The sequence below is a fragment of the Bos indicus x Bos taurus genome, chromosome 9, assembly GCF_003369695.1.
Source record: "Bos indicus x Bos taurus breed Angus x Brahman F1 hybrid chromosome 9, Bos_hybrid_MaternalHap_v2.0, whole genome shotgun sequence".
Lineage (NCBI taxonomy): Eukaryota > Metazoa > Chordata > Mammalia > Artiodactyla > Bovidae > Bos > Bos indicus x Bos taurus.
The window spans coordinates 95,413,555-95,434,896 of record NC_040084.1 but is presented as its reverse complement, the minus strand read 5'-3'; the positions used below and the strand labels follow the sequence as shown (position 1 = coordinate 95,434,896).

At 46.0% G+C, this 21,342-nt stretch overlaps 1 protein-coding gene across 2 annotated transcripts in view; it reads right to left on the bottom strand.

The window, feature by feature from the left end:
- Positions 1 to 21,342, bottom strand: part of SYTL3 (synaptotagmin like 3) — an 84,048-nt gene that overhangs the window by 58,975 nt on the left and 3,731 nt on the right. For both annotated transcript variants that reach the window (XM_027551950.1, XM_027551951.1), the window contains exon 3: positions 5,365 to 5,429. In XM_027551950.1, the coding sequence (XP_027407751.1) occupies positions 5,365 to 5,429 (65 nt within the window). The remainder of the gene's footprint in view (positions 1 to 5,364; positions 5,430 to 21,342) is intronic.

Genomic DNA, 21,342 nt, shown 5'->3' with positions numbered 1-21,342 from the left:
GGTAACTTGGAATCATGTTCGAGAGATGGGATGATATAACGGGGGCCAGAGGGTGACGAGGGGGCCGTTCCTGGGCCTGAACATGCCGGGTCACGTGAATGCACATGCGTTTCCCAGAGTGGAATCTGGCAAAACACATCAGGCATCTCAAGTGTTCACACTTCTGACCAGTCATTCTCCTTCTAAGAATCTAATGAACACCGATGCCAAGATGCCTGTATAGGATATTCACTGCAGAGTCATCTGTAACATGACAATTTGACTGCAGTGATATACTCACAGACGAGAGGGAACAAGCTGATAAGTGGTGGTACGTTCATCTGATGTATTTTACGCAGTCATCGGTGTACGAAGTCTCATAAGAGCATAAGGTTGGAAGAAGTCTCATAAGAGCATAAGGACAGGTTTATGCCAAGTTGAATTTTAAAAGACAAAAGCCTATATATATAGTCTGATCATTAACACATTAGAAAAACTGCTTAGTCTGTGTGTGCCCCCACATGTACAGGGTTACCCAGAAAGGGGGCCACGAGAATGTGCGCGTGCGTGTAATTAACAGTAGTATTGACCCTCAGTGGACTTATTCTTGCCTTTGGCATACTGTTCTGCGTTTCCCAAATATTCTGCCATGAACTGGTGTTACTTCTATAACCAGAAAATACCACTTTTAAAAGAGAAAAGATATCTCCTTCTTCACAGAGTGGAGGATGGGGGAAGCAGGTGGAGGCATGGGGATGAGCTAGGATCTGCGGCCTTGGAAGTGAGAACGAAAGGCAGGAGGAGGATTCCAGACACTGGGGTGGGAGAAATGTCAGAATTGTGGTAGCCAGCCTCCTGAAGGGCCCCGTGAGTCTTGCCTCCTGAGTCACACCCTTACGTAGTCCCTTCTGCCCTGAAAAAAGCTGACCTATAGGACACAGAAGAAGTGTCAGGGCGTGACTTCTGACCCTCAGCCATGTATTGATGGAGACAGAAAATAGGAAATAGAGTAGATGTTATGAGGGGCTTTGAGAGGGGAGACCGTGGGATGATAAATTCTGGAGAAGGATGGTAGTGATGGTAGCCAAACAAATGCATGTACTTAATACCACTGAACTGTATAGCTAAACATGGCTAAAATGCTTAATATTTCATCACAACATTTTTTAAATATGAAAACGCAATGCAGAGCTCTGCTTTGGCCTGTCTTGCGTCCCTTGCCCCATGGGAAGCCAGCTGCTGTGTGGGGGGACCCTCAGGAGCCTACTGGAGGTGTCCGGGGTGAAGGAACCCCACCGCTCACCACCAGCAGCACTAACTGGCCAGGTAAGCGTGTGAGCCCCCAGAAAGCTGATCCTCCAGCCCCAGGCAAGCCTTCAGCTGAAGACAGAAATCATGCGACTGATAAGATTGTTTTAACCCACTAAGTTTGGGAGCAATTTTTTATCCAGTAATAGATAATTAATGCCTATAAAGAGGCACCGGTTTGAGCCGTCTCATCCCCTTTCGAGGTTTAAGCCACCCTCTTGTTTTCCTAGCTTCCACTTAGGATTTTGAAGGTTGGAGAGAGCTGAGTTCACACTGTTACAACAAACACACTAGGTAATATGCAGAACCACTGTTTCTCAAACACATCAGGAGCTTAGATTCCCTAGTAGGGCCCAGCAGGGAGAGGGAGGGCTTCTCTGGTATTTCAGTGGGTAAAGAATCTGCCAGGTAAAGATTCCTGGGTCGGGAAGATCCCCTGGAGAAGGGATAGGCTACCACTCCAGTATTCTTGGGTTCCCTGGTGGCTCAGATGGCAAAAACCCACCTGCCATGCAGGAGACATGGGTTTGATCCCTGGGTTGGGAAGGTCCCTTGGAGGAGGGCATGGCACCCACTCCAGTGTTCTTACCTGGAGAATCCCATGGACAGAGGAGCCTGGTGGGCTCCAGTCCGTGGGGTTGCAGACAGTTGGACACGACTGAGCGACTAAGCACAGCACCCAGAGAGGGCGCGAGAAGGAGGGGCCTCACCCTGTCTCCATCAGATCCACGCGGCAGGAAGCCTGGCCGTGTCTGCTCCCCGCAGCCACATCTCTGTGGCTCCCTCACGGTCTCTTTTTGCTTTTCCAGGCCCTCCAATAACACCTCTCTAACCAAGTCCCTCAACACCGTCTCTTCAAATCAGCGCGTGGCCTCTGTTTTCCTACCTGGCACTCATCTGATGGAGCGCCCCAACTCAGCTAAGTTTCTTTTGGGGGCACAGACAGGTGAGCTGGAATTCCTGCCTGTCTGGATAACCCTGCAGCAGCCCCCTTGCCAACCCGTCTCCTCCCGCCCACCTGTGGTCAGGCGCACGGTCTTCCTCACGACCCCCCACCCCCCACGCAGCACGTCTCTTCCTCTCTCCACACCTTCTGAGCCCAACTCAACTAAAACCGGGCCACAGGAAGACGAGGCATCTCAGCACTGAGGACGCATTGCAGAGAAGGAAGGATTCGCTTTCTCTTTTGCATCCTACTTCAGGGAAAATGAAAATGACACAAATTGAAAAGGACGATTCATGCCTAGGCTGACTTGCATTATTCTAATTTTTTTTTCTTACTGATGGTTTCATTCTGGTGGAAAAGTTGCTGGACAAGGGAGAGAAACCCAGGAAGTTGGTATAACTTCTTTCCTCTTCCCCTTTTTAGGTCTTAGGTTATCCCGGTGGATTGACCTACTTCTCCTCACTTAAAGGAAGAATGCTGAAAAGATGAGGTAGCAACATGCACATGCACACACACACATATGCACACACACACATATGCACACACACACACACACACATGGTCTGGCCTGCAAATCAACTTCCCTACCTGAAATAATGATACCAGAACTGCCAACAACATACTAAAAAAAATTCCAGGATGTCTTCACTGAATTGGTTTTGAGAAATAACAGAAACTTCACTCCCTAAAGACTTATTATTTATGAACTAGGACTAGGAGTGAAAAAAAATGAGAACTTACATACCACCTGAAGAAGCCCCTACACCTTCCAACCAAAAAATATTTTCAAGGAACAAAGCAATAAACAAGAAGACTCCACGTGGCCATGCTTGCTTAGACGGTGTACTGGGTAGACACAGGCTGACGGCCCTCAAGGAGCAAACACTGCTTGGAGGATGAAAAAAAATCTTAGATATCGCAAGACTTTGTGGTCTGCTCCAAAAGGTTTCCATACACAAAGATGAACTTTCCATGCATACATAGCTATGCAACATATCTGTGCTATTAAACTTTCATGAATGGGTAATATTTGGGAAACAGTATTGATAAGGCTGTTTGTAGGCTGGAAAGAGGACACTAATGAAAAACGGATGGAGAAACACAGGTCTAGATAAAAATCATACACACTTGCTACTTTTTTTTTCCCCCGGCTTGAACAATCCCATCAGTGTTGCACATTCCTCCAGATTTCTAATAAATTCGGCAGAAATGTCACTTTTTCTTCAATAAGCAGAGTCAGGAACGTAATTCAGGGGAGAATTTGCCGCCAACTAAACCTCAGTTCAAGGTAAAAAGTGGAGCATTAGCACTCTAGATGAATGACTCCCTTTATGTGTCAACATGCATGCGCTTTAGCTAAGGCTAAACAGCTTATTTCTCCACCTCAGATCGTGACTGTCTCCTCCCGACCACCCACAGTGTCTGCGGCCACCCCACCCCCTCTAGGTCAGCCCAGGCTCCCTGTGTGCACTCCTCATGGTCACACGTCACAGAGGAGGGTGACACCCATGTCACTGAGACAGGAGGCAGATGGGCCCCTGGCTGAACAGCCCGAGTTCGTCTCGTGTGGACAGACGCTCCCAAGATGAGGAGTGAGAGAAGAACTGAATCCTGCTGCCCAGGTAGGAGATAAAAGATCACATGTTCCTCATTCTCGGAGTCCAGGAGACCTTCCTGACTACACACTTGCAGAAAGGCTCCTTGGAGGTCAAAAAGGGAGGGGGTGTCACCTATGGTAAGTGAGGTCAACTACCCAGAGGCCTCTTCGCTAGACTCGTCTTGGCTAAGAGGTGTGCGCACACACGGGAGGACCCTGAGATAAACCAAAACCTGACTCAGAACCAGGCAAGCAGGACAACTGGCCAAAGGAACCCTGGAAGAAACGCCCACATGTTCTGTTGTTCAGTCGCTCAGTCATGTCTGACTCTGTGTGACCCCTTGGACTGCAGCACCTCGGGCTTGCCTGTCTTTCAATACTTCCCAGAGCTTGCTCAAACTCACGTCCATGGAGTCCGTGGTGCCATCCAACCAGCTCATCGTGTGTCGCCCCCTTCTCCTCCTGCCTTCAATCTTTCAAGTGATTCACGAGGGCACAACTCAGAGTCCACGTGTGTCTGTCCACACGTACCCTTTCTCCTCCTTTCAGACACTTTACTTGCTTCGCTGCTTTCTGTCTCTGTGTAAATACATCTCTACACGGCTGATGGGCCAGGGCCTGGTCACCGGCCCCTGGGGGTCTAGCGGCTGGGATGTGGGGCTCTCGCTGCTGCAGCCTAACTTCGGTCTCTGGCCAGGAACGGAAAACCAGCTCCAAGCCTCCACAGGCCGGGGCCACCTGAGATCACCGCCTCGACGCCCAGGCGGGGGGCACAGCTCTGTGCTTTATTCTGACCACGTGTAAATACACCTCTGCCTGATAAGTTATCCTCTCATCTGCCCAGCCCGCATCCTCTCACATGACACTTCTATAACCAAAGCATGTCCTGTTCTCTCCAAGGCCTTGACGCCCAGCTACTAATGACACCAACTTGGCTAGTGCTTTTAAAGACATCTGGGGTGCGGAGACCAAACACACACTCGATGCAGATAATCACATGTGCTCACATCAGAGTCACCAGAATCTGTTAAATTCTAACACAGTTCTCTCACTGTGGTCTTCAGTGATTCATTCCATCATTTTGATCAATTATCATAAACAAGGTTTGGGGCTGTAAGGAGCTAACAGGATTTTTAAGGCAGAGTGTCTGCTGATGGAGAGAAAGAAGGGCATCAATGATGATATAATACGGGGCACTTTTAACAGTTATGGGAGAGATGCCTAAGCCAGTGTTTGGGAGGAAGGAGACATTACTCCCAGGGCAGAGGTCAGGGCAACTTCACAGAGAACAGGCAGGTTCTAGCGGGGTTAGAGCTGGGTAAGTGTGGGCACAGAGGGAAGCCCCAGAAGCAAAGGTGGTGGCCACTTGAACTGAGGGCCAAAGACAGGAACATTCAGACAAAAGGAACAGGAGGACCAGACAGAAGCCAATATATCACACCTTTTTAAGTTTTTCATATTCAAAAGTCTTACCACTAAATATTTTTAAACTAGGAATATATTTCACTTCAGCAAACATTTTAAGAGCATTTACCTTCCGTTGGAAATTTCTTGGCTCGTTCCTCGAAGAACCAGTCTCCAGTTTTTATTTTCACATTTCTGGAAAACAAGCAGAAAGGAAGCCTCAGAGAGCGATGTGGGTGGTGCTGTATTTGGCTCATACCAAGCAGGGAGATAATATCAAAATATTAGTCTAGCAAAAGAGCTCAGAGTTCAGATTTCCGGCCCAGACCCCTAACTATACAGATTTCCCATAGAGGTTAAGGGAGTTGACTGGAAAGCAGCAAAGCTACAAAAGGAATATTATATTCCTATTCTGAAAAGGAATATTACATATCAAACTGAATCATTTTACTATACATCTGAAACAAATACATTATAAATCAACTATGCTTCAATAAAAATAAGTAAAAATAAATAGAAAGATAATCTTGAAATGAGCAACAAAGCTGGAGTTTCTACTTGGGTACGTTTTATCCCTGTACACATTACCATGTAATATATACATATTAACATATGTGTTTAACCCATACCCAATAAATACACAGGGAGAAACAAAATTGCCATCAAAACGACCAGTTTATCACATTTATGGTGGGGAACAATGGCGTGAAGGATAATCAGAGAAATTCAATGTTGTCTGTTCAGCTAAGCGAGATCATCCTTGGGTTATGGTGAGGTTAGTCTGAGTTAACCACAACATTTACCAAGAGCCAGCAGAGCGAATTCAGCTGAGAAGGTTCCTGGGAGGACCAGAAGTCTGGGACATGGATCAGTGGGCTTCACTGGAGATCCCGGGACCACTTGAGAGACAGCGAAAGTGACCTCTCGCTGGGCGGCAAGTCTGACAGCGGCTCCCTGGGCATGTCTATGTCCCTATATCCCCTCCTGTCCTACTTATAGGCAGAGCAGTGCGGGGACTTTGTATGGCCACTGCTCGAAACTGAAGTCCCAAAGCATGTTAGCTCCCAGAGCGTGTTAGCTCTTAATAGCTTCCAAGTTTCCAAACTTCTGAAGAAACCACCCTCAACTTCAGAGCCTCAGAAAGGCAGAACTGTCAAAGCCTTTCAGGACATAAGAAGTTAAACACACAGACACTATAAATTATTGACACTATTAAAATCATCTGCTATAAAAAGAAGGATCAATTCCTAGGTTATGCAAGTTTCAGAAACATTAAAACTTCAACTTATGTCAAATTCTCTTCTATAAAGTATCAGTTCAGTTCAGTTCAGTCGTTCAGTCATGTCCGACTCTTCGCGACCCCATGAATCGCAGCACTCCAGGCCTCCCTGTCCATCACCAACTCCTGGAGTTCACTCAGACTCACATCCACTGAGTCGGTGATGCCATCCAGCCATCTCATCCTCTGTCGTCCCCTTCTCCTCCTGCCCCCAATCCCTCCCAGCATCAGGGTCTTTTCCAATGAGTCAACTCTTCACATGAGGTGGCCAAAGTACTGGAGTTTCAGCTTTAGCATCATTCCTTCCAAAGAAATCCCAGGGCTGATCTCCTTCAGAATGGACTGGTTGGATCTCCTTGCAGTCCAAGGGACTCTCAAGAGTCTTCTCCAACACCCCAGTTCAAAAGCATCAATTCTTCCGTGCTCAGCCTTCTTCACAGTCCAACTCTCACATCCATACATGACCACAGGAAAAACCATAGCCTTGACTTGACGGACCTTTGTTGGCAAAGTAATGTCTCTGCTTTTGAATATGCTATCTAGGTTGGTCATAACTTTCCTTCCAAGGAGTAAGCGTCTTTTAATTTCATGGCTGCAGTCACCATCTGCAGTGATTTTGGAGCCCAAAAAAATAAAGTCTGACACTGTTTCCACTGTTTCCCCATCTATTTTCCATGAAGTGATGGGACCGGATGCCATGATCTTCGTTTTCTGAATGTTGAGCTTTAAGCCAACTTTTTCACTCTCCACTTTCACTTTCATCAAGAGGCTTTTGAGTTCCTCTTCACTTTCTGCCATAAGGGTGGTGTCATCTGCATATCTGAGGTTATTAATATTTCTCCTGGCAATCTTCATTCCAGCTTGTGCTGCTTCCAGTCCAGCGTTTCTCATGATGTACTCTGCATAGAAGTTAAATAAGCAGGGTGACAGTATACAGCTTTGACGTACTCCTTTTCCTATTTGGAACCAGTCTGTTGTTCCATGTTCAGTTCTAACTGTTGCTTCCTGACCTGCATACAAATTTCTCAAGAGGCAGATCACCTCCTTGGAAAAGAAATGCAAAAAAGCAAAATGGCTGTCTGGGGAGGCCTTACAAATAGCTGTGAAAAGAAGAGAAGCGAAAAGCAAAGGAGAAAAGGAAAGATATAAGCATCTGAATGCAGAGTTCCAAAGAATATCAAGAAGCGATAAGAAAGCCTTCTTCAGCAATCAATGCAAAGAAATAGAGGAAAACAACAGAATGGGAAAGACTAGAGATCTCTTCAAGAAAATTAGAGATACCAAGGGAACATTTCATGCAAAGATGGGCTCAATAAGGGACAGAAATGGTATGGACCCAACAGAAGCAGAAGATATTAAGAAAAGGTGGCAAGAATACACAGAAGAACTGTACAAAAAAGATCTTCATGACCCAGATAATCACAATGGTGTGATCACTGACCTAGAGCCAGACATCCTGGAATGTGAAGTCAAGTGGGCCTTAGAAAGAATCACTATGAACAAAGCTAGTGGAGGTGATGGAATTCCAGTTGAGCTATTTCAAATCCTCAAAGATGATGCTGTGAAAGTGCTGCACTCAATATGCCAGCAAATTGGGAAAACTCAGCAGTGATCACAGGACTGGAAAAGGTCAGTTTTTATTCCAATCCCAAAGAAAGGCAATGCCAAAGAATGCTCAAACTACCGCACAATTGCACTCATCTCACACGCTAGTAAAGTAATGCTCAAAATTCTCCAAGCCAGGCTTCAGCAATATGTGAACTGTGAACTTCCTGTTGTTCAAGCTGGTTTTAGAAAAGGCAGAGGAACCAGAGATCAGATTGCCAACATCCGCTGGATCATGGAAAAAGCAAGAGAGTTCCAGAAAAACATCTATTTCTGCTTTATTGACTATGCCAAAGACTTTGACTGTGTGGATCACAATAAACTGTGGAAAATTCTGAAAGAGATGGGAATACCAGACCACCTGATCTGCCTTTTGAGAAACATACACAGAGTATGTATGAATTCTGGCAACAGAATTTTGATAGTCAATATCATTCAGAGCCAAAAACATGTGAAACGTGCAACTGTGACACATCTGGAGAGAAGGGGAAGTGTTTTCACGCATAAATCAGAAACTCAGGTATCTAATCTACTAAACTGACACAAAACACGTGAAGGAGAACATAGCAACCCCACACAAGTTTCCCCTCTGGTACTTAAGACAAGCAGAGGGTCAAAACACAGGGAAAGTTTTGCGGGATAAGTGGGGTGATGAATTCAATTGCTCTATTTCTGAGGATGCTTCCTCCATCCTTATAAGCAGGACAAAATCTAAGCATTAGGATGAGGACAGCAGGAGAGAAAAATCAAATATGGAAACAAAGAGGCCTTGCTCTGATTAATAAACTTCACTTCCTGACTTGTTGTGAGAGTTGGACTATAAAGAAAGCTGAGAGCTGAAGAATTGATGCTTTTGAACTGTGGTGTTGGAGAAGACTCTTGAGAGTCCCTTGGACTGCAAGGAGCTCCAACCAGTCCATCCTAAAGGAGCTCAGTTCTGGGTGTTCATTGGAAGGACTGATGCTGAAGCTGAAATCCCAATACTTTGGCCACCTGATGTGAAGAGCTGACTCATTTGAAAAGACCCTGATGCTGGGAAAGATTAAGGGCAGGAGGAGAAGGGGATGACAGAGGATGAGATAGTTGGGTGGCATCACTGACTCGATGGACATGAGTTTGAGTAAACTCCGGGAGTTGGTGATGGACAGGGCCTGGTGTGCTGCAGTTCATGGGGTCGCAAACAGTCCGACACGACTGAGTGACTGAACTGAACCTAATTTGTTTTCCTGGGGGTCATGACACTTCCAACTCATCTAACTCTCTCAAATTCTCCAGCCTGTTACCTGTGACCAGAAACATTTATATATGAGACAGGTGCTGTGGGTGGGGCAAGGGCTCAGACCAGACAAGAGATCAGAGCTAAGATTTCTGCAGCAACTCAGTCCATGACTCTGCAGGCAGCTGAGCCAGCCAGACACAAGCTGTCACTGAGGAGTAAACACACCTGTAGATACACAATCACGAAAAAGGAAGAACAGCTGAGGGGACAGAGGAGCAAATGGTGAAAATGCCTGAATAAACATTTTTATTTTATTACATTTTACAACATTTTATTAAAAAGTCTGCCTCTCGCCCTGGCTTCAGAACCTATACAAGAAGCAGATAAAGTAAAATATTAGTATCTTCTAGTGCTAGGCATCTGATGCAACCAACTAATCCTCTTACAGAATCCCAATGGATTACTTGTGAAATTCAAGCACGAGCTTCCTTGGCAGGGATAGATTTGGACACAAGCCCACAGGTCTCTTGGGCTTATCTGTGACTAAAGAACGGAAGGATAGAAGTACCACAGTCCTAAACCAAACAGTGACAAGCACCTCTTGCGTTCGAGGCTATTTCCTTTGAGAACTAGACTGCAGCCCTATCTCCACAAACACTTTCTGCAGAATCAGCTGTTTCGTGAACAATTATTCCCTAATAGCTTTCATAATGGCTCCCTGTCCACACAAATCCCAGGCTTTATAAGGAGGACCATTTATGGGTCTTACTGTCTAAGGCAAAGGTGAGCAGATCTTGCTATGTCTCTCTCTTCATTAGGGCCAACTCAGGATAGCCTGACTCACAGGAACCAAAGGAATTTCTCCCCCAATGACTCGATCAGAATTTGGCTATGAAAACTTCTTGGAACATTTTCAGAGCCCAGCAAGAGATTAACAGTTTTAAATTTCTCTGGTAGAATCACAACTTGCCTCCTTAAAACTCTTTCAGTCACCTAATAAATACATCTCAGAAAGCAAACTCCAGAGGTGGTGGAGGGAATAAAAAGTCTAGAGTCAGACCTGAGTTCTGCGTCTGACTCTCCACTCACTCTGCAGGGGGATCACTGTAATTATAAATGCCAAGCATGTGATACCGCTCTTAATAAACTGCTGGAGGTTCCAGCATCCATTTTCATAGCCTTGAACTCCATTAATGCTGTCATTTCATTAGCAAAAGAGAAAACTGTTGAAAAGCACTTTGCAAATTCTAGCATGCAAATGTTCAATAATGCAATGAACGGAGGACTCTAATGGAAAGATAGTTTGACCTTATCACTATTAGCAAGCAGTGAGCCAAACAGGCCTGCTAGACTGCATCTTTACTTTGCATTCAAATTACTCGAACCTGCAGGTCGGCAAGCTGTCACATCCATGCTTTATATTCCAAGAGAAGTCAGCACAGTGTTCCCAGAAATTGCTAAACATATTTCCACAGTTCAGCAAACAAGAGGTAGGAAATTCGTCTGCATGCCAGGATTCTTCCAATGCCTTAAGACACACCCCTCCCAGGCAGACCTGCTCTCTAACCAGCACCCTGATGGCAAGGAAGCTTCAAGAAAGTCTTGGTGGCTTATTAGACAGACAAGCTACAAAAACTCCAAACAAAGAAGCCAAATAATGTAAAACCAAGCATCAACTTAATTTCTTTGTACTAGCTTGTCCAATCACTTGGTAATTCCCAGCTTAAATGGTCCTATGCACGCATACAGTTGAAAAAAATTTTTTTTACTTCAAATAATCTTATATCTAAGGCAGTTTTAGTTACAAAGCAAAATAATGAGGTTTTTTTTCGTTTGTTTCTACCAACCAGCTCAGTTGATCTGATTTCAATGTTCTTACAGGAAAAAAAAGACTGATCATTGTGATTAAATCCTAGGTAACTAGGAGAGAAGTCGGAATCAAGATAAGATAAAGGAACGATTTTAATCAAGTGGCTACCATAGCTTCCTGCAAAACAGGAATAACTCTACTTGGCCGCTGAGAGGAGGCAGGTCCCCTCTGTGTTAAATTCAGCGCTGTATCCACAGCCCCAAGCACAACTTAGAGACACAGTGGGGCCGGTGAATGAATGTGTGGACTGGTGAATAACGAACATCCCCACCCCTGCAGGCAGCGTCCTGGGAACTGAAGGGATAAGGTGGGACCAACAGAGATGGAGCCCCGGTGGCACCGAGGGCTGACGTTTGTCACGCTTTCTGAACGTGTAGGGGCAGGGGTCACAGAGTCAGGCACCAAGCAGAAACCAGATGAAGAGAGAAGGCGAGAGATGAGACAAGAGGGCGGGCGAGGCGCTATGGTGAGCTGGCGGACCATGCCCACTTTAAGGCACTAAAAGGGCAAATATTAGACATGAGCAGGACACAAAATAAAGCCTGTGGGCGCTTTGCTGCCTGTTGGCCACGAGTTTGCAGTCCCTGGTTTGTTACATCAGAAAATGAGTCAATGAAATAATTCTACTGTAGCTGGACAGTGCTGCACTCCTTAAAGCCTGGAAACCAGGTTAAACACTGTGTAGCACCCTGTCTTCCCTACAGATCTAAGAACTGGCTCCTCCACCGCTCCACAAAGACAAGGAGCGAGGGCTCTGTTGGTAAACTCCAACCTGGTGGTCTGAAGACAACGCAGAACCTCTGACAAAAGGCTGCAGGCAGGAGAAAGAGCCCTGCAGGCCAGGAATGGCTACTCAAGGTGCATCACTGCGGGAACCAAGGGAAGTTTCAGAAAGCAGTCATCTTCAAAGGCATTTAATTAAGACCTGCCGCCTCTTATGAAAAAGGGGACTTCCCTGGTGGCTCAGACAGTAAAGAATCTGCCTGCAATGCAGGAGATCTGGGTTCGATCCCTGGACTGGGATGATCCCCTGGAGAAGGAAATGGCAACCCACTCCAGTATTCTTGCCTAGAGATTTCCATGGACAGAGGAGCCTGGTGGGCTACAGTCTGTGGGTTGCAAAGAGTCGAACACAACTGAGAGACAAACACTCTCTTTCCTTCTTTTCTATGAAAAAGAAACAGAAAGACTTAAGGAAAAGCCAACAAGAGACAACACACTAGAATCAAGGAAGATTTAGGAAACAACAATACAAACGCAGAGCAAGCTGTTTTACCAACAGGAAAGAGCAGAATTGAGAAGCTGGAGAGTTGAATCAATGACGCTGACTCAGTAAGGATGCCTTCCCAGAACACAAAAGAAAAAGACAGTGAACGCTGAGGGATAAGGAATATAAATGGAAGCGAGAGAGCAAGACCAAGCTAGGTTATCCCCAGTAAGCCAGGCCAAGCAGCATTAAAGAATAGTCAGAGCTGACCGAAGAAAATGTTACTGAGTCAAAACACAAGCAAACCCCCACCTCACACCCATTAGTGCTGCTGTTGCTGCTGCTGCTAAGTCGCTTCAGTCGTGTCTGACTCTGTGCGACCCCACAGATGGCAGCCCATCAGGCTCCCCAGTCCCTGGGCTTCTCCAGGCAAGAACACTGGAGTGGGTTGCCATTTCCTTCTCCAATGCATGAAAGTGCAAAGTGAAAGTGAAGTCACTTAGTCGTGTCCGACTCTTAGCGACCCCATGGACTGCAGCCTACCAGGCTCCTCTGTCCATGGGATTTTCCAGGCAAGAGTACTGGAGTGGGGTGCCATTGCCTTCTCCGCACACCCATTAGTAACTACCATTAAAAAAATAATAATAATAATAAAAACCCAGAAGACAACAGGTGAAGAAACTGGAACCCTTGTGCACTGTTGGTGGGAACGTGAAACAGCTCAGCTGTTGGAGACTGTATGGTGGGTCTCAAAAAATTAAACACAGAATTACCACGTGACTCAGCAGCCCCACTTCTGGAATACACCTGAAAGAATTGAAAGCAGGGTCTCAAAGAGATGTTTGCACATCCACTAATCACCACAGCCAAAGGGCAGAAGCAACCCAAGCACTCATCAGCAGATGAACAGACAAAAGGTGATGCATACACACTCAAGAACATGAGGGCAGCCTTAAGAAGGGAGGAACTCTGCAGCATGCTGCATCACGGGTGAACCTCGAAAAGCGTGTGCTTAGTGAAATGAGCCAGACACAGACAGACAGACACTGTGTGATTCCACCTGTGTGAGGGGCCCACGGGAGTCAGAGAGACAGAAGGATGGATGCGGGCAGAGGGGCAGGGGAGGGAGGGAAGAACAGGGAGCTGCTGGATGGAACAGAGTTTCAGTTGTGCAAGATGAAAAAGCCTGGAAGTAGGCGGTGCTGATGGTTGTACCACAACACGCAGGTATTACCAGGTTGGTTTGCCTGACGTGCAGTAAGCTGAGACGCTGAAGTCTGCAGCAAAGCAAGGGTTTATTCGCAAGGCAACCAAGTGCAGAGAGAGGGAGCAGGCCTCAGATCCACCTCCCGGACGGCAAGGCTTCAAAGTACTGATGGGATGAAGACTAAAGCGGCAGGGGGTCTGGGTGTGCAGAGCGTGGGGAAGGGTGATTGTTAAAAGGTGGGCCATGGCCATTGTGTACAGGCGTAACTAGGCTCCAGGCCTCTGCTCTTGGGAAGATGGAGGCACTCACCACGATCTTCGGGGTGGGGGGGGGGGTGGAGTTTTTGCCCTCTGACCTCAAAAGGTCACGGAGAGGACCCTTACGCATGCGCAGTTGGCAGGTCGGTGGGCCTATCCAATCTTAGCCAATTAAGCTCAAACTAAAGTCCCTTGGACTGCAAGGAATCTAACCAGTCCATTCTGAAGAGATCAGCCCTGGGTTTTCTTTGGAAGGAATGATGCTAAAGCTGAAACTCCAGTACTTTGGCCACCTCATGTGAAGAGTTGACTCATTGGAAAAGACTCTGATGCTGGGAGGGATTGGGGGCAGGAGGAGAAGGGGACGACAGAGGATGAGATGGCTGGATGGCATCACTGACTCGATGGACATGAGTCTCAGTGAACTCCGGGAGTTGGTGATGGACAGGGAGGCCTGGCGTGCTGCAGTTCATGGGGTCGCAAAGAGTCGGACACGACTGAGTGACTGAACTGAACTGAACTGAGAGGCCGCTGACTCCCAGTTCCTGGAAAACAACTCACTTGGCGAACATCTCACTGTTTAGGACAAGAATGGAGGGGGTGTTGCAACCAGAGAAAGCCAACACGCAACAAGGAAGACGCAGCACAGCCATAATTAATTGAAATTTAAGAAATAATCGAGGGCCTTCCCTGGTGGCACAGGGGCTAAGAATCCATCTGCCAATGCGGGGAACACAGGATTTGATCCCTGGCCTGGGATGATCCCACATGCCACAGAGAAACTAAGCCCCTGTGCCACAGCCCCTGCAGCCCATGTACCCGAGAGCCTGTGCACAACGACAGAAGCCACCACATTGAGAAGCCCATGCACCACAATGAGGAGTGGACCCCTGCTCACCACCGCTAGAGAAAGTCCATGTGCAGCAACCAAGACCCAGAGCAGCAAAAATAAATAAACATTTTTAAAAAGATAACAGTGGGTATGTAAGTCTCCTGGATGACCTTGATGAGTGAAGGCTGATGAAGTGGGTTTGACTAATGATTACCCACACTTTCAAATGCCATTAAACTGTACACGTAGCCTTAGCTATAATGGTAAATTTTATGTGTATTTCTCCACAATTAAAAATAATTTAAAAAACAACAAGCACATCCAAGGCACAGCCAGCTCCAGGGAATTCTTCTTAATCCATGAAAATCAGTGTGGAGAGACTCAGACCCAGGAAGATATTAGAAACTGCTTTCAATTACAAGGATTTGGAAAAACCCAATATGCTTCTACTACCTAAAATCCAGATGATCAATAAAGAAAAATAAAGCTAGTCTCCAGTGTGTCTGTTACAGTAGATTCCAAAGGACAATGATAACACGTTAAATGAACTTAAAGATGGAAAGTTGGGACCTGAGATTTTAAAACCCAGTGAAGTCCTACTGCTGTGTTGAAAATGATAGCCGACAATGACCTGCTCATAGCACGTGGAACTCTGCTCAAAGCTCCATGTGCTGTGTGCTATGGAACTTTCCATGTGCTCATGGAGCTCTGCTCAAAGGTGTCTGGCAGCCTGGATGGGAGGGGAGCCTGGTGGAGAGCGGATAGATATGAATGTCTGGTTCTTCATCTGAAACTGCCACCACAATGTCTGTTAATCAGCTACACCCAAAAACAAAATAGTTTAAAAAATGAATAAAACCCAGGGAAGTCCTTACTCATGAGGAAAGGCTATCGAAGGCATCTTCAGATAGGCAATGGCTTAAAACACACCACCCACATGCTCTTCTGAGAAGAAAAATCTTTGAAGAGACACTTCAGTTGACTGAAAATGAATCAAAATAAAGAAACTCCAAATTGGGAAATCAGGATCTCACAGATATCTGCATTCATGAAACAGTGCAGGAGTAGAATCATCCGAAATCAAAAAATCTACCCATGACGTCTGTTTGGCACTGGAATGCACTCTTGGGCTGATCTATGGATGTGCGTCTGTTATTGTGGAAATTCCTACGAACACACGACTGGAAAGGGCCTACAAGCCTGTCTGGTAGCCCTCCACCTCCAGTGCCCATAACTCTCAGCTACATTTCAGCCCAGAGCTCGAACCAAGGCAGCACTTCACCAGCACCTTGAGTGTCAGCCTGGAAAAATGGCCTCCTGACACTGACCTTCCTGTAGGGTGAAAAGGTTCAGCGGAACTGAGTGAGTGACAACTTCAAGTCTGAACTTAAGGATACAGGAAGCTTACTCATCACAAAAAGGTTTCTTGAAGCAAGACCTGCCATGACTGACCATAGGAGAAATCAACTTCAACAAAAGGGATGACACTCAAACTATTGTGTAAATATTCCCTTTAGTAAGGACAAGATAAACTTTCCAAAAAGTATGCCACAAATTTCCACTTTTTCACTGTATCTTTGGTAACAGAAGGCTTCAAAGTCACTCGTACCCTCATTTGGCCAATGGATAAAAAGCAAATGCAAGAAAAAGAAATGCAAAAAGGCAAAATGGCTATCTGAGGAGGCCTTACAAATAGCTGAGACAAGAAGAGAAGCTAAAGGCAAAAGAGAAAAGGAAAGATATACCCACATGAGTGTAGAGTTCCAAAGAATAGCAAGGAGAGATAAGAAAGCCTTCCTCAGTGATCAGTGCAAAGAAATAGAGGAAAACAATAGAATGGAAAAGACTAGAGATCTCTTCAAGAAAATTAGAGATATCAAGGGAACTTTTCATGCAAAGATGGGCACAATAAAGGACAGAAATGGTACGGACCTAACAGAAGCAGAAGATATTCAGAAAAGGTGGCAAGAATACACAGAAGAACTATACAGAATAGATCTTCACAACCCAGATAACCACGATGGTGTGATCACTGACCTAGAGCCAGACATCCTGGAATGTGAAGTCAAGTGGGCCTTAGGAAGCATCACTGCGAACAAAGCTAGTGGAGGCGATGGAATTCCAGTTGAGCTATTTCAGATCCTAAAGATGATGCTGTGAAAGTGCTGCACTCAATATGCCAGCAAATTGGGAAAACTCAGCAGTGATCACAGGACTGGAAAAGGTCAGTTTTCATTCCAATCCCAAAGAAAGGCAATGCCAAAGAATGCTCAAACTACCGCACAATTGCACTCATCTCACACACTAGTAAAGTAATGCTCAAAATTCTCCAAGCCAGGTTTCAACAGTTCACGTGAACTGTGAACTTCCAGATGTTTGAGTTGGATTTAGAAAGGCAGAAGAACCAGAGATCAAATTGCCAACATCCTTTGGATCATCAGGAAAGCAAGAGAGTTCCAGAAAAACATCTACTTCTGCTTTACTGACTACACCAAAGCCTTTGACTGTGTGGATCACAACAAGCTGTGGAAAATTCTTAGAAGAGATAGGAATCCTAGACCACCTGACCTGCCTCCTGAGAAATCTGTATGCAGGTCAAGAAGCAACAGTTAGAACCAAACATGGAACAAAAGACTGGTTCCAAATTGGGAAAGGAGTACGTCAAGGCTGTATATTGTCACCCTGCTTATTTAAGTTCCATGCAGAGTACATCATGCAAAATGCTGGGCTGGATGAAGCACAAGCTGGAATTAAGATTGCCAGAAGAAATATCAATAACCTCAGATATGCAGATGACACCACCCTTATGGCAGAAAGCAAAGAGGAACTAAAGAGACTCTTGATGAAAGTGAAAGAGGAGAGTGAAAAAGTTGACTTAAAACTCAATATTCAGAAAACTAAGATCATGGCATCTGGTCCCATCACTTCATGGCAAATAGATGGGTAAACAATGGAAACAGTGAGAGACTGTATTTTGGGGCTCCAAAATCACTACAGATGGTGACTGCAGCCATGAAATTAAAAGACACTTGCTCCTTGGAAGAAAAGCTATCTCCAAACTAGACAGCATATTATAAAGCAGAGATATTACTGTGCCAACAAAGGTCCGTTAAGTCAAAGCTATGGTTTTTCCAGTAGTCATGTATGGATGTGTGGAGAAGGAAATGGCAACCCACTTCAGTATTCTTGCCTGGAGAATCCCATGGATGGAGAAGCCTGGTGGGCTTCAGTTCATGGGCAGCAAAGAGTCAGACACGTCTGAAGCAACTAAGGAGCCATGGATGTGAGAGTTGGACTATAAAGAAACCTGAGCGCCGGAGAATTGATGCTTTTGAACTGTGGTGTTGGAGAAGACTCTTGAGAGTCCCTTGGACTGCAAGGAGAGTCAATTCTAAAGGAAATCAATCCTAAATATTCATTGGAAGGACTGATGTTGAAGCTGAAACTCCAGTAGTTTGAGTCAGCACTCATCCCCATGTTATTCCTTGTCCCTGACTGTGTTCATTTCCCTCTCTAAGCCTGACCATCTTCCAGAAATGCTCCCACAGGGTGCTCTGGGAAGTCACCTTGAGCCAGCTTAGTCCCCCACCCCCTCCCCTGAGCCCCTACGGGTCCTGAGCAGAAAACCTGCCCAGCAGGCAGAATCCTCATCTGTTTCCTGGACCCTCAGCCCAAGCCCAGGGCCAGCGCTGCTCACAGGCCCTCTGCACTGACTGCAGCAGTCTGAACACTGGTTTTGCTTTCTTCAAAACTGCTACCCTAGACTTTACTTTTGCTTGATTTTAAAACCTATGTTTTCCTCCTGTTCCCACAACAAATCCACTTCTTGAGGGATGGGTCTTAGGCTGAAGAAGAAGCAGGGAGAAGAAAACGATTGGGGTCGAAAACCTGTCCAGGTCCCAGTTAAGACTGTCAAAGACTCTCACACTTCACCAAGCCTTTTCTTTGGTTTGACCCCCTAGACTGGACGGCAGCCCAGAGTGGACAAAACTAGAGAGGGTAGAAAGCTTCAAAGAAAGGAAGCAAAGAGAAGGTGGTGGTGGTGGGGGGGTTGTTATAAATTACTTAGCTCTCTCGCCCTACAATTTCCTGCATCAGTTCTCTCAGAGCAATGCAATTATCTCTAGTATTTTGAAAAACATCCTTATTTCGACACCAGGAAGCTGGGGTTTTAGAAATCACACTTCAAGAGCTTAGAGGGGTTCAGTTACAATGCCCCAGGGCACAGTGCTCTCCAGGGCGGAGATTTCAACACGGCCCCCTTCCTGAGAGGTTGCCTCAGACCCTGTCCTCCTGTTTTGATTTTTAGTTTCCAGTTAACCACTAAAGGGGCTTCCCTTGTGGCTCAGCGGGTAAAGAATCTGCCTGCAGTGCGGGAGACCTGGGTTCGACCCCTGCATTGGGAAGGTTTCCTGGAGAAGGGAAAGGCTACCCACTCCAGTATCCTGGCCTGGAGAATTCCATGGACTGTATGGTCCATGGGGTCGCAAAGAGTTGGACACGACTGAGCGACTTTCACTTTCACTTTGAGACTCCCCTGGTGGCTCAGATGATAAAGTGTCTGCCTACAATGCGGGAGACCTGGGCTCAATCCCTGGGTCTGGAAGATCCTCTGGAGAAGGAAATGGGAACCCACTCCAGTACTCTTGCCTGGAAAATCCCATGGACAGAGGAGCCTGGTAAGCTACAGTCCATGGGGTTGCAAAGAGTCAGACATGACTGAGCGACTTCGCTTTACTCACTTTAACCACTAAAAGAAGTGCTGAAGAATTTACTACCTTGTGACGCAGTGTTTATCATCAGTGTTTATCAACCCAGTACATATGGTTCGCTGAAGAGGGTCTTAGGACCTTCCCTCCTCTCTCAAGAGCCCAGGACCTGCTTGAGCACAAGTGCAGCCAGGGCTGGCTCACAGGAATTCTTTCTCTTTCCCTCTCATGCTAAGAAAAGCCTGAAGGGTGCTGGCTTTGACAGACTGAGGAAACCTGATATGTTTGGAGGTGACTCTGGCCACGTGGATGTGACGTGACATGCTGTTTCAGAGAGGGGTGCTTAGGAGCAAGGCAATCTGGTTGAACGATCTGCCTTTGAATGAGTGATTGATGCCAGGAGCCAGCGTGAGGAACTCCGCCCATGGCAAAGGTCATGAGGAAGGAGGCTTGGCATACGCAAAGGTGGGATCGAGCCTCAGGAGTCCCCCTGGAAATTCTCAAGCATCTACCCCCAAAACCAGAGTCTGCCTACTTTACTGCTTTGTGCTCTCACCTACACCTCTGACTTTACGGGGGGCTGTCCCCCACCACCTCTCTCTGAAAAAGAGTTAACTTACAGCTCCAGTTAATAAAGTTCCTGGGCATGACAAGAGTGTTGCAACCTACAAACTCCTTTGGAAGTCCTCTAGCCTGCCTGAATAGGTTCTTCCGGCCACATGTGATTGTTCAGAGCCTCCCAACTGTGAGAGGCATGAGATGTTCTAAACTGTCTAAATACAGATTCCTTTGAGCAGTTAAACGATTGATTAGAAATTGTATTGGTGAAGGGTTTTTCACTTCTTGGGCCAATGTTTGCTGCTAAGTTTCCATATCCCTTACCTACTGTGTCCCTGGCAGTGTATTGATTAATATAATTGGTGTATAGGAATGTAAGTAGTAGCTTTAATGTTTGTAACCTTGGACCCTTGAGTTAATTCTTTTCTTGTTATAGCCCACCACATCTTTGCCCTATAGGATTGCAACTTTTATCTAATGCTTTTGGAGGGTGGCACCTGACTTTAGAATAATCACCTTTAGAGAAAAATAAGTTTTCTGAAGACAGGATCATAAAATGTTAACAGGCCTCTTGGCCAGAAGATGATGTAATTCACCTAAACTTTTGCATATGATAAGTTTGCAGGAAGACTTACTGCTGACTCTACCCCTTCCCCCATTATCCTCTATGCACAACTTAAGGTATAAAAACTACTTTGGAAAATAAAATGTGGGCCTTGTTCACCAAAATGTGGTCTCCCCATGTTGTTCTTTCTCTCACCTTCCGGCTGAATTCCCATCTTGAGCGTGGAGGCTCGTGAAGCCTACTAATTTTGCCTGGGCTTCTAAGATCTGACTGGGGAGGCCTTAGTGTCTCCTCTCCTTCGGGAGAACAGGAGGACGCCTGCGGCCTACGTAGGTGACGCAAATTCCTTATTTTGGAATTTTATTAGCTTTCCACGTAAACCAAGTTATTCAGCCTCTTTGCTCCACTGAATTTTCTCACTTAGCTATCCTTATTTAACCACTCTTTATATCTTTAATTCTATCATATCCTGATCGCCGAAGCCATCTCCCCTTCGAAACCCCTGACTCCACTGGGGCTGGACCTCGGTAGACTGAAGTACATTAAGGCTCACAAAGCAAGGGGAAGTTTAAGGAGATTAATGCCAGGATGCTTATAAACACAATCCTCCCACTTTAGGGGGCAAGAAAAGCCCCACCAGTGTGCCCTCACCGTGTAATCACCTCACAGTCTGCCCACGCGTGCACGCACCTAAGCAACATTTAGAAGTTCTTTTCAAATCTCAGTCTCAGATTATTCTCCTAGATTCACACCACACAAACATTTCTGCTCCTCAGGAGTTCTGTGATGTCCTTGTGCAC